The following is a 17,397-nucleotide window of genomic DNA, read 5'->3' as shown; positions in this document are numbered from 1 at the left end:
TTCCTCCCCCCTCCAATTTAAAAAGGCCTGCAAGGAAGTAATGACTTTGAGAATGATAAAGCACAGGTATGTCACTATCCACTTGAAGAAAGATGTCTCAAAATCTGGGAGCGCAGTGATATGTTACAGAAATAATGATAAAACTTGAGTCTCAGGAAGTCCAAAGCTTCTGGACAGACTGGGAGCAATCAGAAGGCTGATTTAATTTCACTTTTAGCCATTATTATTCATCATCCATTCTCCTGGATTATTCTGATTGCTTACTGAAATTATGCTGATTAGTCTGTAGTGTGCGTGAAATAGTTTTATGATTTTTCCTTTGGGTGCTACAGGTGAAAAATTAATCCAAACTTGTCCCAAGCTTCTAGCTGAACTATCTCCAGGGCTTTTTTTTGGAGATCATGGTGGCAATTTTTTCTTCTTAACTCAGCAGGAGCTCCTTTGCAATTTTAATTTCTGCTGAATGCAGTACATCCTTTGCGGACTTTTAGATTTATTTTCTTTTAGTTGCAAAAGAGTTTCAGCCCAGTGTAAAAGATCTAGAGCTGGAATGTGACTGTCTCTTCATAATCACTTTGGGGTTGTGGTGTATCACTATCTAAGTCAAGATCACACCTTGTACCTCAGGGCACAAGGGCATGTGCCAGGGAGAGCCAAGCTTTAGCCATCCTGTGCTCGGTTCGCTGTTGCCTGCTCCTCGCTGAAATATGTGCGGGGAAAAAAGTGCCTGTGACTGAAGAGCACTATCTGTAGTTGGAAATTGGAAAAAGGGCTTATTTTTATGTATCAATAAACATAAAATCATATGGTCTCAGATATCGTTTCCTTCATTTCCCTGTGTGAGGAATCACAAGCACACTTGTGTTGTGAGAGGGATGCCCCAGTTCTCTTAAAGAGGAGTCAAGTAAAGAAACCTGCTTGGCTATTTAGTAATCTCCACAGATATACTGCCTTCCTTGAGAGCCAGAGAAATTGTTCCATAATGTTTTCTGTTAATTCCCATATTTCTCTCCTGGAGGAAAAAACTGAGTGTCAGTCTTGTTGCTGTTAGTGTGCTCAGGGAACAAATTTATCATTGATTAGCACTGACTAATATACACTTTCTACTTCTGAAAATGATCAACATTTTGTAGAATTTCTGTATCTGGCATTTTGTGCTCTTCATCCTTTCCACTTCTCCTTGCCAAAAGGGTAAATGTATTTTTAAAGCCCTTAACATGCGCTAGTACTCATAAGAATCATAAGTGGCCCTTGGATCCTGCCACTTAAATTTTTACGTCGTCATTGTTACATGGTTTTAAAGTAACTTTAATTTCAGATATGTCAGCAACACATCCACACAGTCCTGTTCTTTTGTCTTGGAAAGACCAAGCCAATGTGACACCAGGCTCAGCCCTTTGCATCTATGATTGCTGCAGTGTTCAGTGTTCTCCAGAGTTGTTTCACATATCTGTAATATGTAGAGCCAGTTTTCCACTTAAAAATAATTTGTTCTTTTATGGATGTTAATTTTTCTCTAGCTCCCCAGACTCTGTAATAGTCAGGGCTGAAGCATGACCTAGCTTCACACAGTGAGATATGGAAGAGGATGTGTGTAGTTACTCAGCTGGCTGGTGAGAGAGTAGAGTCATTAGCAAAAGGGAGCACTCTGCTGTCAAATCTTCTAGCACAGCAACTGCACTCTATCACTGTAATTATATTTTTCAAATGCAAATGATAGTTTTAAGAATTCTTCCTTTGGTATGTCGTTTACAGGAGCAGTTCAGTTTGTATTTCTCAGTAGGAGACAAATCTTGTCCGAGGATAAAGACAGGCGAAGGTCTCATCCATTGTTTATTCCCTTTTCTCTGAAGATGTTTATTGTGTAGAAATACAGCTAGCTGTGCAGTCATATGAAGAGCCTGCCTCACCAAAGAGGGTATTTTTTCAGCAAAGCAGCTGTTACTGCCTCTCTCATCCAAGAAGAACAATCTTTGTGTAGCAGGAAGGCAACGCCAGAGCCATGGCAGGGAGCAGACCTGCTCAGCCTTCCTGCTGAGAGGAGTTGCCGTGTTGTTCTCAGCCACTCCATGTTTCAAATCCCCAAGAAATATGGTAGTGCCCTAGATTTAATTTTACTATGGTTCGTCAAGGTAGAGAAACGCAGGTTGTGTCAGATTTGTGGAGTCAGAAAAGCATAGCCTACTCATGTACAGGTCCAATTTCTTATATTCAGTAAAAATGTTCTCCAGTTGGTTTTTTTCATGCATCTTAGTGCAAATACATCAATAACACTCATACTTTCGACCTTAACACATACCATTATTTGGCATTGTGTTTAGTGATCGTTGACCTTGAGAGATTCCATCCCAGAAACCTGCCAAATTCCCAGCTACAATGCAGGTGTACTGTCAGTTTTTACTAAAATCTTCTGTCCCTGTGTGAAGTAAAATTTGGTATTCTAAATTATTGGTGTTCAGATACTGATGGATTTTTTTCTCTTTTTCTTCCAAATTCTCTGTTACTCCAGCTATGAAGATGAATAATGCAGACCACTGGTTTCGATGATCCTGGGCTTTTATAACTGGATTCATTAAGGAATACAAAGAAAATTCTTACAGGGATCAATAATGGTGTCTTCTGGCTGCAGAATGCAAAGTTTTTGGTTTCTGCTCATTATCAGCTTCCTGCAGTGTACTGAAGGTAAGCTTTAGTTTATTTTTTACTTGAGTTTGCAGATGAGTTAAGTGGACTGTACAATTAATTTCTGTTAGGTAACGTGAAGTTTGAGGATGTAAAACTAAATGTATCTGTAGCATATTCTAGGTTTAATATATAAGACTCAGATTGTCCCTTTTTAATGACGAAAAAAGAAAATAGATTTTTTGGGTTTGGTAGTCTGATATGTTGAAATTGAAACGCAGTGTGTTCAGGCAAGTGAAATATTAATAGCCTTGATTGGTAGGTGCCTTATTTTTGGATTCTTTCCTTCTTATCCTTCCTTATCTATTCTTATCGCACAACCATTTAAAAGGAATGTATGCACATGTTAGATGTGATATAAAACAACTAAATGAAATACCCATTTTACTTTTTTAATTTGGCTCACTGAAAATGAAATGGCAAACACTTCATTAAGATTAGTGCTATGCAAGTTGAATTTCAGGAAATAAAACTCAAAGTTCGTACAGAAATAGCATCTACTTGAAAATATTTTTGCTTTTCTTAGAAAAAGGAAAAAATACTTCACTGCTATCAAATGTGTTTAAAATAGCTGTTAAATTTAAGAGATGAGGAAGGAAAAAGATTTTTTTTTAAGAAGTTGCATTATCTATTCTTTATCTGTTTTTCTTCATAAACTATACTTCATCCAGTTAGTCTGTCTCCACAGCTGTTCTTGTAGCCCTTTTAATAAACAGAGGACCACAAATGAATGAACAGAAAAACATTATTTATTAATTCTGAATTACAAATATTCGTCAAGAACTTGAGGCTATTTTTGGGTGTAAGCATTTTGATTGACTAGATTGCAGGTGAAAAGATTGGTTTAGTAATAAAATAGCATCTCCATGCCATCTCACATTCAGTAGTTGATATATAATATGTAGACTTCCTTGCTGCATCTTTGTCATGATGTCACCAGCTTTTAAAGCAGATACACACCTTACTCTGTCAAAATTCTTTGAATTTTAAGGCTAGATTTTCAGAAATACTTCAGGAAAGCTACCCTGCCTGCCCCTCTCTTTTTTTCCTAAATCTGTATAAGTAAAAAGGTACTATTATATAAATGAAAAGTCCCTAAAAATGACAAAACCTGAGATTAAAAAATCAAATATTTGACGCAGCCTTCCACGCTCACTGTGTAATTTCCTAAGCTTTCTTCCTAGACTTGCACAGCTTGGGTTGTGCGTTGTGCCGACAGACGAGCTTTGCTGGAATAGGTCGTTCATCTGCATGTGTGAACATACACATCTCTCAGGGAGTGTGTCCTCAGAGTCTTCATGAAGCTTTCTGAACTTGGGGAAGTCTCATTTCAGTTAAACAGCTTTCACAGTCAGTTTTCCATCCCTCCCCTCCTTAAATATTGCCAGGATATAGTAGGAAGCTGGCGTTTCCTGTGCACATCTGGGGTGGTTTCATCCTTGGTGGGACTCCTGATCTGGGAGCTGCTGTACTCGCTGCTCTCTCAGTGTCTGTCCAGGCTGTGGACTTGGCTGTAATCTTACTGGTATAAGAAAGTAAGTACAAACAGCTGGAAGGTAAAATGCTTTTCAGCCTCTTTCTGAGGTAAGAAAGGTAAATGAGGATTAGGAGATTGGAGTTATAAACTTTATGACTGGCTGGTTTGGTAATAACTGGTGCTAATTATAAATGCACTTATATTGCAAAAGTGGTTGCACTAGGTGAAACCTAAGGTGTAGGAAGCGGAGACATCTAGCTATGCATTTTTTTCTGAAGTTTTAAAATACTAATTTTTTTTTTTTTTATTATTGCAATTGCTTCAAATCCCTCTACCTAATGCATTTTACATGCATTCAGGTACTTGCAGTTTAATTCTTTGTGGTGCTTGAAAACATTTGAAAGCAGAAAGGAAAACAGGTGAACTTTCTGTGGTTCCATTACAGTTGCAAACAGCAGGCTGTAAAGAGTGTTTTATCTGCTGAGTTTGGAAAGGAAAAAGTCAACTGGGAACTTCTGCAGATGGAATTTTTGCCATTTGCAGAGAGTTAATTGTCATTGTCATCTGCAATATTTCAAGTTCATTTTGTACTGTCCCTGTTTTTCTTGCTTTTAGTAGCCAGTAGCAATCTTTTGATGCTTCAGTTGTGAATTTACTTTTTTAAAGTCTATACAAGGGCTGCTTTTTCAGCTACAAGAAACAGGGAAGGAAATTGGGAGCAGATAACAGAATAATACCAAATTAATTGTAAATTCTTAAAATAAATGAAATACTGGGGCTCTGTATACTGGAAATGAATATTAATATAGAGTTGGCTTCCAGCCACAGAAGAAAAATGAATACTGCATTATTACACTTTCTCACAAGATTACATTGCCTTCTGCTTCAGTAATAAGAGATGCCAAGTATAACATGCTTTAGTAGCACTTCATGCCTGGAAGTACGAACATGAACAAAGGTTAAAATAAGAGCATCTAACTTTTGCTAGAAATAAGAAAATCTTTAATTCTCTTGCTTGGAACGTAGGTTTTTTTACAGAAATCTGATGTGTACATGAAGGTTGTTACAGTTACTGGGGGAGATAAAACCTGGCTAAATTCCCTGCTGTTACATTTTAATGTTTCTGTACAGTTTAATGGAGACGAAGGCGGGGGAAAGGATCCTGGGTATGGACAAGTGATTCATTTGTTCTCATAATGAAACATTTTCCAATCAAGAAAAGGCTTCATTACTCTCACAGCCTTAACTTTAACTCACCAGGGAATTAGCAAGCAGGCACAGTTATACGAAGGCTGTAATTTTCTTTTAGTGTTGCCTATCCAAACAGGAATCGTATCTTCAGATAAGAAGGTCTTGGTTTTCCTTTTTGTTTTTCCTGGCTATGCAGTCCAGATGGGATTGCTCTTGAAACAGTCCATTCCTGCAGGTAAAATTCACCTGGAACAGACAAGTGCTGACAGCTGGGCGGGAAAACCACACTGAGTTATTACACACTGCTGGTACACCTGATCAACAACAGGTCAATATTGTTGTGTTTGTTGTTATTGCCATCAACAGCAAACACTGCGGCCCTAAATGAGGAAGAGACAAGAGGCTAGAAAAAGGGATGAAAAGCTCAAGTGTCACGAGCTGGAATATTAATCTTTTCTGAAAGTTTCCTGTGCCTTTTTCTAGCATGTTTTATACAGGCATGTCTTTCAAACTACGGTTCTGTTGCAAAAGGCAGACTGAAAGGACAGTCCTTGGGAAGCAGTTTGGCTGGACGTGGTGGCCATGTGAGGCGTGGCCTGGGGACCCAGGGCAGAGCAGAGCTCCCTCTGTGCTGTGCCAGAGCCTGTGTCTGTCCCACGCTGTCATGGCTCTGGTCTGCAGGAGGGGCTTCCTGCTCTGCCCTGTGCAGCTGAGTCCTGCACCTTTACTTACCTGTTTCCTACAAACTCTAGGAAATTAATTACTTTTGACACCACCTATTTTTTTCCCTCATTTTTTCCCCCTTCCTAAGGGTGAAATCATCTAACAAGTTAAAAATTATCTGAGAAAATACAGAAAGCCAGAGAGTGAGATCACACATGTCTTGTTTCCATAGCAAAGCAGAGTAGAAAGCTTATTATATGTATTATTGGTTTCTCTTCAAGCAAGTTAAGACAGATACACTAATATGCAAATGAAAAAAAGATGTCAGAGCTTAACATCATGGTGAAGATTTGCTTTTGGACTGTGCAGGTTTCAGTATTGTAAGCTTTATCTTGCTTACAAAGTCCACCTTTTTGACTAGCTTCTGATGCCATTTGTTTTTATTCTCTTCTGCTGCTTGAAAAGCACAAGTGCTTGGGAAGTGCTGAAATAATTTTCTTTGCTAGCATTCTATTTTAATCAAGGTTTAATACAATTTAAATTCATTTTATTATGAATTATTATCTATGCTTTGTCCAAAGGAAGAAGCATCATGCTTTCATTATCTATTTAATTCTGTTTTCCTAAATTGAATTAATGTTATTTAAAGAAATCCAGCTTGTCTTTGCTTCTGGATGTTTGTTTTAATGAGCATTACGCTGAAAAGTATATCTTCCTGTAAATTCCAGTTACGCCAGCCAAAGAGCTGAGTGCTGAATTGGAAGCTGTTTTAAGTGCATATTCAATGTTAGTGCATTTACTAAAGAAAAGACATACTAAATTCAGATAACATACTCTGGGCCACTACAAAGATATTTGCTATTTTAGTGTATTACTTCAGCTCTTCACCTTCCTGTCAGGCCACTCGGACATGGAGTGTCTAAGGCACATGGCACAGGTACTGAACAAACTATAAAAGCACGTCAGCTTTCCTATACCTTTACTAGGGAGTATTAGTAGGATTTTGCCCAGGATAAAAATCATAAAAAACTTGTACCATGGACTTGAGTAGAAATCAACTTCTGTTAATTAGTGGCTTAAGGTTCTGCAAGGAGTGAAATCCATTATGAAGTCACACCAGAGCAAATAGGAGCACTAATTTAGTTTCTGGCCAGGGAATTTATCACAGTGAGAACTCTCTGTCAGGCACCCAGTTAGCAGGAACTACTTGGTTTACAGAGGTTGCAAAGCATCTGTAAGCATGCCCAGCATGCTAAGGCCACACAGGTATTGCCTGCCCTTTAGAGCATCAGTCAGATAAGCCTAATACTATCTTTATTTATATCATGTATACCTGATATGGTTTAGGATTCTTTAGCAAATTTTTGTTTTCCTAATTGGTTAATGCAGATTATGCAGAATTTTTTTGAAGAAAGCAACTGCTGCACTGGGTCCTGTTTTCTGTCCTGAAAGATCATGCCATTTTTCAGTGGGATTTTCTGGTGCATACTTACCTGGCACATCCCTCTTTTCTTTTCTGAGGGAGGCCCAACATATCTTCTAAAAAGAAAATTGATCTAAACTGCAAGACCAAACTTCTTCTTAAAGAAGAATGTCTGTTAAGCTTTTCAACTGTATTTCCAGAAAATAGAGACTGACAGACTGCCCGGAAAATCCAGAGATGCTTTAACATGCTGGCAGTGAAATAACCTTTTATATATTCCAGAGCAGTGAGGTCTGCAGGATTCTATGCTGTAATATTACATTTTTGAAACCAAAGCAAAACCACCACTATTTTAAAATGTAGAAGAGCCATGTAGAAGGATGCATGAAGAACCATTTTAAATACTGTACTTACATTTAAATGAAAACTTGCTAGGAAGTGTTAATGTAGGAGTCTTACAATTTAAGCAAAGAAAAGAGTATAAATGCATAATTACTATGAGATGAGTAATAATATTACTATTTTGATGTGCTGTCTTCTCAGTTACTGAAAAACATTCTCCTTTATGAGGGGAGATTTTGCATGTTGTTGGGCTCTGTATTCAGAAGAAGAAAAAATCCCTGTAATGTGTAAACAGTTAGAAGTTCAGTGTGTTGTGCTAAGGGCAGATGCTGTATTTTTAGAGCCCTCTAGGATTCTACTGGAGTTTACTTTAGTTTCTGTAACCTTGGTGGGTCTCAGTGGGCGAGGTGAGCTGTGCTGATGACCAGTGCAATGAGAGGGGATTGACTTAACCTTCAGCTGACCTGCACTGACATCATTGCCTAAGGGGCTTTTTTTTTTGTTGTTAAATATAAATCTGGGAATATTTTAGATTAGTTTATTATTATAAGGGACCTTTGCAGGAACACAGTACCAGAATTTGGACACGTCTTTTACAAAGCAAATAGGGTTTATTAGTATTCTGTTACTGAATATGGGACAATATATGACTTAGTTTTTCTGGTTTTTTTCAAGTGGAAGAATGCTGCTCATCTTAGTAACAAGAATTTTTATATAGTTTTAACATTGTTTATATTGTACTTTCAGGTCATAGTGTAAAATGGAAGTATAATTGCCTGAAGCATCTGATATCAATGAGTGCCTCAGCACTGGCTTTCTTATTACATTTAGTCTCCTTATGATCAGATTATAAAAATTATCATAAAGTATAATGATTTTAGATTTAATATTTGTTGCCAAGTTCTACAAGCACATAATGGGTTTTATACTTGCAAGTAGATCCATGGATGCTCATGGCCTGCCTCTGTGAGTAAATGGCACAGAAAGTAATAGTCTGTGCTAATTGTATATTGCATGGATGGATGTCTTGATAGCAGGAAGCATATGTAGGATGAAGGCAGAAAAAGGACTTACACAAATGGCTCTAAAATATGTTTCATGTATGTGCCTGCTTCCATGTTTGTGATAGCGTTCCAGATTGTGTTACATGAGGAAGAGGAGATAAAACCATTCACAGAGAGAAGTTCTTGGTTTGTCCACCCATACTCCCATTACAAAGGCACTTCATAGGATGGGAGCTCCTAACAGTGGTGAAGACACACTTAAAAATTGTCTGGCCTTTTGCAGTGGTTAACTGGTGTTATTTTTACTCATCAGTGTTGTTTTTGTAGAAGAATATTTATAGTTGCTCCTTGTGATTTTGGTTTTTTTGTTTTATTATGTTTGGGTAGATATTTCAAATGAGACTCCTGAGTGCTGGATACTTTTCTAATCATAATTCATTTTTTTGAGGAATACTAAACTTTTTACATTTTTAACACAGGATATATTTTGTATGCATGCCTCTGTAAATGAGCCATACCTGAAATCCAGAGACACAGTATGATATATTGAATATGCAGTTCTTCCTGACAGTAGGAGCTGAAAAAATCCTTTTGCGCAAGGCATTCCACATTTCTGCTGTTCCAGGAAGTCTCAAACTACTCCATTGACTTTCAAAACCCAATTGTGCTAAAGCTCTGTCTGTTTCTATAAGCTCTACCTCCTTGCTTTCATTTGAAGTATAAAGAAATGGAGCTGTATGAATGTTAGATCTGCTTATAGCTCCTTTCAGTCAGGGAGACAATTCATACATGTCCCAGTGACTTTAAGGCAACCCATGTAAGTGTACATGAGAGTGTTGGTAGTGGTAGGGGATATTCCCTGGTTCTTCCTTCTGAGCTTGGACTAGTCCAGGTGGTTGGGAATGTTTCATTCTTTTTGTTTTCTCAATTTATACTAGTATAATAATCCCTGATGTTTTCCTGGTGTATAAAAGATGTGTGGGAGAGACTAGTTGGGAAGCAAAATGAATTTTTTTCATCTGTTGCCTGAGCAACCCATACATGTGAGAAACCCAGGGGGACCACATAACTTTCAGTTGTTGGATACAGCGCTCAGTGAGTTTTATGAGGGATCTTGATGATGGAAGGAAAGCTGGCTTTTGTGTTCTCCCTTGTCAGGGATTTTGATGTCTCTCTCAGGAGTTAGGTAGTTCTGTTCTCTTCCAGCAGAAAGTACAATTAATGCAAGGTGCTGTTGGAGCAATTTTCTTGTTAAATTTGAATTAGGTAATTCATTTAGGAAACCTGAGAGGAAGTTGACACTGAATCCAGATTTGCCTGTGTGTTGCACTTTTAGTTGGAAAAGAAATGGGAAATGTTTGCCTTTTATAGGCTTCAGTGCTGTTTCATATCACTTCTGTTTTAACCATCCTTTGAATGAGCTTCAGTCAGATTTTCCTGTGTGCCACTGATCCTGTTCATGTGACTATATCTGCCTTTCTCAGTATTTCTCCCATTGAGCTTATTTGCTTAGGCTTGTGAATTGCCTCTAATTGCAAAGTGTTCCTGTAAGAATTAAATGTCTATTTATTCTGCAACACTGTAACATTGACCATTGAAAGTCTGTTGGAAGAGTCTGGGTTTCTGGCTGAGGACTGATCATGCTTTTCATTGGCTTAAGATAAATATGCTTTTAGTAAATAAAACTGAACAGTTTGTTGCTTATGCTTTTGCATCGTTTAATTTGCAACAGATGAAACTGGCATGCGTGAAGAGTGAGGTATAGAAAGTACTAGAGGGCAAACGGGCGTTTTGTGATGTGGATTATTACCCATAAAGATGGACAGGGTCCACAAAACATCACTTTGTGTATTAATGCACCAGCTGGGAAAAAAAAAAAAAAATCAGCACACTATATCATGCATAAACTGCTTGGTTTAGGCCTTCAATTCAAATCGTGCTCAGTAATCTTCTCTATCTTTACGCTAGTCTAAAGATCTATATATGTATGTATATCTTCCTATATATAAAAGGCATCAGTACATTTTAAAAAATTCACAATACAAAAGGCTGGAAGTCATCCATATGTAAACTGTCTTGAAGGATTTATGATACAGCATTTTGTTCTGCAGTGTAAACTGAGTGCCTACAGAAAAACAGTCAGAAATACATCTAACCAGCAGTCTTTCATTTACTGGTTACACAGTAATCTAAATTGTAGCAATTATCTTCTGTTTTATATGTAACAATATAACAATTATTTTCTCTGTACAAATTGTTTCAAATTTCAACACTGATAAGTCAACAGAGTCCTAACTCAGTCCTGAGAACAATTCCTGTTATGATATTTAGTCTCATCTCTTTGATGCATTATTTTCTAGGTCTTAGATTTGTCATGGATCCATTTTAACTGTATTTCTATGTTGCCTTCTTTTTACAAAAGGTTTTCTGAAGTATGAAGAGAGACTTTCTGAATATTTGCTATTAAAAATTTGTCATCATGTTAATGTCACTTGACAGACTCAGTGATTCTGACTTTATTTACCTCTGAGCCTCATCTGTTTTGATACTTTTTATTTCCTTTTTTTATGTGGCTGATTAAAAAATAAAATAGGAAAATCTAGTGACAATAACTGGGAAAAACTAGTAAAGAAAATCTTTGGTCAAGGTATGAATGATTATGACATAATCAAAATTCATTCTCTTGATCCTGTTTCCATCTGGAGCAAAGGATCAGGTTGTAACAGAGGGGAAAAATGGTGCATTTAGAAGCATTCAAGGATGTTAAGCTACAATAAAACCCTGTAACCATTTAAATGACAGCAGCTGACTATTTGAATTAACTTTGTGTTTGGCTTAATTTTGGGGCCTAATTATTCCTAACTTACGTGAGTAGATTTCAATTATACAATACTGCAGGGACTTGTAGCTAAGGCAACTAAAGGAATCGTTTTACATAAAGTACTTTTGTTCAACTGATTAGGCAGGTAAAAATGGAATGATAGAAAAAGGGAATTGTCTGATAAGGGCCAATGAATTGTTACCAATGACATTACGAAGAAATAACACAAGGAAATCTCATTCCTGAAGATTTTGAGAATTTTTGGCAACATGTTTATATCTTGATAGGGTGGTGTTAACTGCTCACAAGCAATTCTCCTGAGTGTTAACAATATATCTATCAGTAAAAAGACAATGCATTTTTTTTTGGTACCTTGGTTTGGCCTCATGAGGTGGATTTTCCCTAGAAGCTTGTTAAGTAAAAATTTTGTTCTTAGAAGGACGTTTCAATATATATTTATTTATGCCAGTCAAGCATTTAAATGGGCAAAAGATGCTATGTTCACTGCATGATATTTAATGATTTAGACATAAAATCATTTTTAGACGTACAATTCATCTCCAACATCCCACTTATTTACAATTACTGTTCCATGAAAATAGTTCTCAATTATGATACATTCTTAAGAAAACCTGGGGGAATTAAAAGTGGAGGAGGTATTGGAACAAAAGCCTCTGGAATCAATTCCCATTTTAATGCCCACACACACATATACCCTTCATTGGGAGTTAAGTTTTCAACAAATTACCTGCATAGTTAGAGCTTAAACCTGGGTAGTTTTATGCATAGATATAGGTATAGGTATAGATATATTTTGACAGTGTGAACATATATGCTCAGCTAAAATTTCCTTTTTATTTTTTGAGCATTTATGAAGTCATGCCTCCTGAATTAGATCTGCAGCATAGGTAGATGTCTCCTTTTGATGATAGTAGACTAACTTCCCTAGACTTAGAATCCTTAATTTTGTTTTTCCTCCCTTTTCCAAGCTCAAGTTTTTTAGTTTCCTCAACCAATGTATTGAAGGTTACAAGAGTGCTTATTCTGCTGACAACACAATAGCATGTCTGCAACCTAAGCTATTAAGTCTGTTTTTAGAGCTGTCAGCTTTGCATGTGTCACTTGAATATACACCTAGACCTCACAGTCAGATACTTTAGGAGAAGCACTTTAGTTGTTTTCTGTGTTTGTTGTGTTTAGGAGGCCAGAACTTGGAGTACCTCTGATGAGGGTAATGGAAGGCTTTGATGTTGCTTAAAGGGAGGAAAAAAATCCCACTCATAAAGCATATGGTTAAAATGTATAACATCAGTTTCTAGATTAGATCCCAAATAAATACTTAAAACAATAAAATTAGACAATAATAAATGCACTTGCATCTCTTTCCTCCCCCTTGACAAATTCCAGTTTTCTATGGAAAATGCATATTTTTGATCATATGTCTGCTGTTAACATATTAAAGTTACATGCTTTCAAATAGTACTGCTGACAAGTTATTTAGGCAAGTCTCTGGAGCATGGGGAGATGTGTACAGCTTCTCTGTGTCTGGTGTTTGCTTTCCAAAGTGAAAGTATTAAGATTTAATTATCAGAAGATGTTTGCTGTGAGCAGTGTGCCTTGGAAAGCCCATCCGTGCGCCTGGGCAGGGGACGTTCCTGCCCTGGAGCTGACATCACAGAGGGTACCTGCACATGGGTGGGGTGAGCCACAGGATACTGAGCTGGAGGATTTCCATCTGATGGTGGTCCAAAGTGTTGGCTCCTGCTCTGTCACCCCATCACCTCCCTTGTAGTCTCTGGCACCCCTGTGATGGACTGATCAGGAGGCAGGACTGGCAGGAGACAGCCTTTTGTTCTCTTTTAGGAAGAATTTTCCCCCAGCCTCTTCCCTGAACCATGTCACCCAGGCATTGGACAACTGGGAGAGGTATAGGTCATGGTGGAGCTGTCAGAGTGCTTCACCCTTAAATAGATGAAAAACCAGTGAGATCCATGCATCCACTGAAGCTTGGGAAACCATTGTGCCAGTTGAATGGGCATTTTCTTTTCAAGGGAGAAAAATGGTCTAAAATGTGTCATTCTTTGTTAGAATACAGTACCAGTTTGACACTTAACATGATTAATGTTCCTTTGTGGGACACTGTCATTTAAAGTCAGGGTATCTAGAGCCTGAATCTCCTTGATTTAGTTATGAAGATGGTGAAGGGTATCCCAATGTCTGCAAGGGTTTACAAGTGCAAATATGAAGACAGCCTTTGTGTCTTTATAAGGGTGTGGTTGGGTTGATTCAGAGTTGCATCTGATTTTGTGTCCTGAGGAGGAAAACAAGGTTTTTCCAAATGGTTCATTTCCCAGATAAGCTAGCCTTTTCAAGACTACTTTAGGGATTTTAAGAGTGCAAGTACTTTTACTGGAACAGAAATTGCCATTTAAGAAATAAGAAGATTTTTTTTTTTTTTTTTTTTTTTTTTTTTTTTTTTTTTTTTTTTTTTTACGAAATAAGAAATTGTACATTTCTTAATTAGCCACTGTCATTGAGGACCAGTAGATATTTCTTGACTCACTGCTTAGGATTTTAAAAAAATACTTAATTTGTGTTTTTAGCTTTTGGAGTGCATTACTGTGGCCATTAATCTCCTTGTCTTTTGTCAACTTTACTTTTTAAAGAGATTATCACAGAGAATATTTCTCCATCTCTCACTTCTCAATGCATTTTCAGATCATTTAAGGAGTATGATAAATAAAACTGCTGCCTGATAAATTTTGCCATCCTGTTCTCTCCCTCCACCCTCTCCATCATCCTTTTCTGATGATCGGCGCCACCTCACAGACCTCAGCTGTGCAGAGGAAATCATTCTGCTTCTGTGCATTGTCTTGCTTAGCCTTAGTTGGTCACCTAATTCAGCAAACTTGTCACTTCTCACACAAAAGAAGCTTCCTACTTTTGTTGTACTTTAGAAATTTCTGGTTGTGAAACCATTGGAAAGCATTTTGGAAAAAAACACCTGTGAGTTTCAGATGTGTACAGAATATGGGCATGGAAAAGCATACCACAGAGTCAAGAGACAAAACCGTCATAATTTGCCAGTTTGTTTAATTTTTTATATTGGTACAAGTCATAGTGCCAGATACTTTCCTTTAATTTTGCAGCACAGCTATAAATTTTGCTGTATCTAATTGCAACAAAGTTTTTCTGCTCAGCAATTTTTTTATTCTTGCTGAGCAAGTAGTGTGTTTATATGAAAAATACTTTGATATATAAATTTGGTTTATGGATGTTTAAGGGCTTAAAATTTTCCCTTTAAACACGAGCTTAATTTTTTATATGTTTTTTTAATGGAAAGATTTTATGGCCAACACATGCCCCATGAGAAATGGAAGAAGTTACAGATGGTCCAGAGTAGAGGGTCTGTTTCATACATAAAAACTTCATGTCAGCATTTCAACAGAGCAGTTTCTTAGGGTACCTCTGTTATCACTGACACTTTCACATTGACAAGCATATGGGATGTAATGCTGAATGTGTAAATTGAAATGATCACATCTAGCATTTCCCTGTACCAGGTGCCAGCTTGCTGCTGCAGCTCTGCACTTAATGTTGAAGGAGGAGTGCTAGGAACAGTTTCATTTGCTAATTACCTCTTATCTCCAGCACATAGTCCTTGGGCAAACAGCTTACCCAGGTGTTTTTGAGAACACCTATCTGGACAGTGCAGGACTGCAGGTGGTCCTGTGGTGACAATACAGAGTGCAGAATGTGTAAGAAATCTCCATCCATCTGTGTATGAGGTTTTTTTCTCTCTTTTTTTAAATCTTCAGTGAAGAGCAGAAGATAAATTTGTGAGAATTTTTCTGTCCTTATAAAATTTGTGAGTGTGAAAAGCAGAAGACTGCTATTCCACAACCCAAGAAAGATGTATGCATGTGTGTGTTATGTTTGAGGGGTTTGTGATAACAAACCTGATTGTCCTGTCTTGTGATTGCAGTGGAAAGAAAAGAGCGTGCATGCCAGTAAGAGTTTAGCAAGGACCTGCAAATTAAAATAAATAAAACGTGGTGGTTTAAGGAAGAGGTAGAATCTAAATTGCCTTTTGGTACTTCTTTTCCAGGATCCAGTTTAACAGGATTATATAATTTTACTAATAACACTTTGATCTGTCATTTATACAAAAAGGCAGGCTTTCCAAAGCATTTGTCTTACATGTTCTTTTTGGGCTAGACTTAATCACTTGCAGAACTGATAATATTTTCTCATTCTTTAAAAATTCACATTACAGTCTTATGCTTAATAGGACTGTGGTTTGGGTACAGAATGTTAAAAGGAACCATTTAATTCATAATCCAGTAATTCAGACAGCTAAATTATCCCTCCCTTTACCTGATATTTATTAAAATGAATCTAAAGAAACTTCAGAAATGTTGCTGTCATCTAATTGCCCTTTTAGGTTACTTTAATGCTGTACAGAACATTCCTTACTACGAGTAAGTGCAACATCTGTTTGTTTATGATTTCTCCTTGCATTTTTCTACCCTTCTTATAGGAGTTACAGTTTTCATTCTTAGGCATTCTATGCAGTCTAAAATTCATGGTCTTTACTCATGAACCTGAGTGAACTGAGCATCTCAGTTATATATATTTGCCCAAGACAATTTTATTAGTAGTTGCACCTTCACACTTGTTTTATTTCTTGCCTCTACTTCTTAAGTTAATATTTACTAGCACTCAGGAGCTGTTGCAGAGCAGCTTGTTAATTAAGGAAAAAACACCCCACACCTAACAAGCAAAACCAAGAAAAAAAGCCCCCCAAAACCAGCCTTTCCAAAGGGAAAAAGAAGCCCCAACCTGTAGTCCCAAATGGAATGAGGCTGGAGAAATACCTGAGCATGCAGTTACTCTATGCAAATCAGGCTGCCTGAAACCTCAGGGTGTGGGGTTTTGTGTCATGGAGTAGATCTCTTCTCTTTGCATGTCTGAGCTACTGCCAGTGCATGTTCTCTGCACAGGTCAGTTTGCTTCACAGGCTTGGGGTTACAGTGTCCCCATTTCTCAATGGGTTCAGTCCCAGGAGTTCTCTGCCCTGCTCTGGAATGGGGATGTTCCTCCTGCACCCCAGCCTGGACTGCTGGATCCCCCCCACCCCAGTGGCCTTATGCTGACAGGAGTTGGGGCTTGGCCCTAGTCCAGCACCCACCTGAGTTGTTTCCAAGCCCCAGAAGTGGCTGGGCATTGATGGGGACATGCAATGCAGTTTTATGATGGATCAAATTAACTCTGAAACTATTTCCTCAATCTCCCATCAGTGCTCTAGTTTTTACAAAGCTTCAATTTTCTGTCCTAAGAGCAGGTATTTTTAAAAGTGTTGATAATGCTTAGAGATGGAGGCAACTACTTCATTGTAGGTGCATGCTGTAGGTTCTTAGGTGTTACTGAAAGTGTGTTAATGGATGCCATTAGGCACTGTACCTGTATTTTAGGTGCCTAAAACATAGTTATGAGACTGTGAGAGTGGTGTTTTCCAGCTCTTGTTTCTGCTGAAGTTCATTAACCTGAAGGAAATGGGGAAATAGCAAAGACCAAAAAGCATTTTGAGCCTAGGAATTTATTCCAGGCCTCTGAAGAACTCATTTACCTTGTTCAAGGGGTCAGTTCTTTCTGTGACTCCTAGACCAGGAAAAACAGGTTTTTTCAGAGAATACCTCCAGGCCAGGTAAGGCCCCAGACCTTTTAATTCTGATTTTCATTATAATGGCTTTCCCAGTCCTGGCATGAATAGACATCTGGGAAGCTGATCTGT

At 37.7% G+C, this 17,397-nt stretch overlaps 1 protein-coding gene across 2 annotated transcripts in view; it reads left to right on the top strand.

The window, feature by feature from the left end:
- ADGRL2 (adhesion G protein-coupled receptor L2) overlaps positions 1-17,397 on the top strand; it is a 155,862-nt gene that overhangs the window by 29,564 nt on the left and 108,901 nt on the right. For both annotated transcript variants that reach the window (XM_082286729.1, XM_082286730.1), the window contains exon 2: positions 2,510-2,682. In XM_082286729.1, the coding sequence (XP_082142855.1) occupies positions 2,610-2,682 (73 nt within the window). In that variant the 5' untranslated portion in view covers positions 2,510-2,609. The remainder of the gene's footprint in view (positions 1-2,509; positions 2,683-17,397) is intronic.

This window comes from Coloeus monedula (genome assembly GCF_965178545.1).
Source record: "Coloeus monedula genome assembly, chromosome: 9".
Taxonomy (NCBI): Eukaryota; Metazoa; Chordata; class Aves; order Passeriformes; family Corvidae; genus Coloeus; species Coloeus monedula.
The sequence above is the reverse complement of the archived record's forward strand: the minus strand, read 5'-3'. Positions and strand labels throughout refer to the sequence as shown.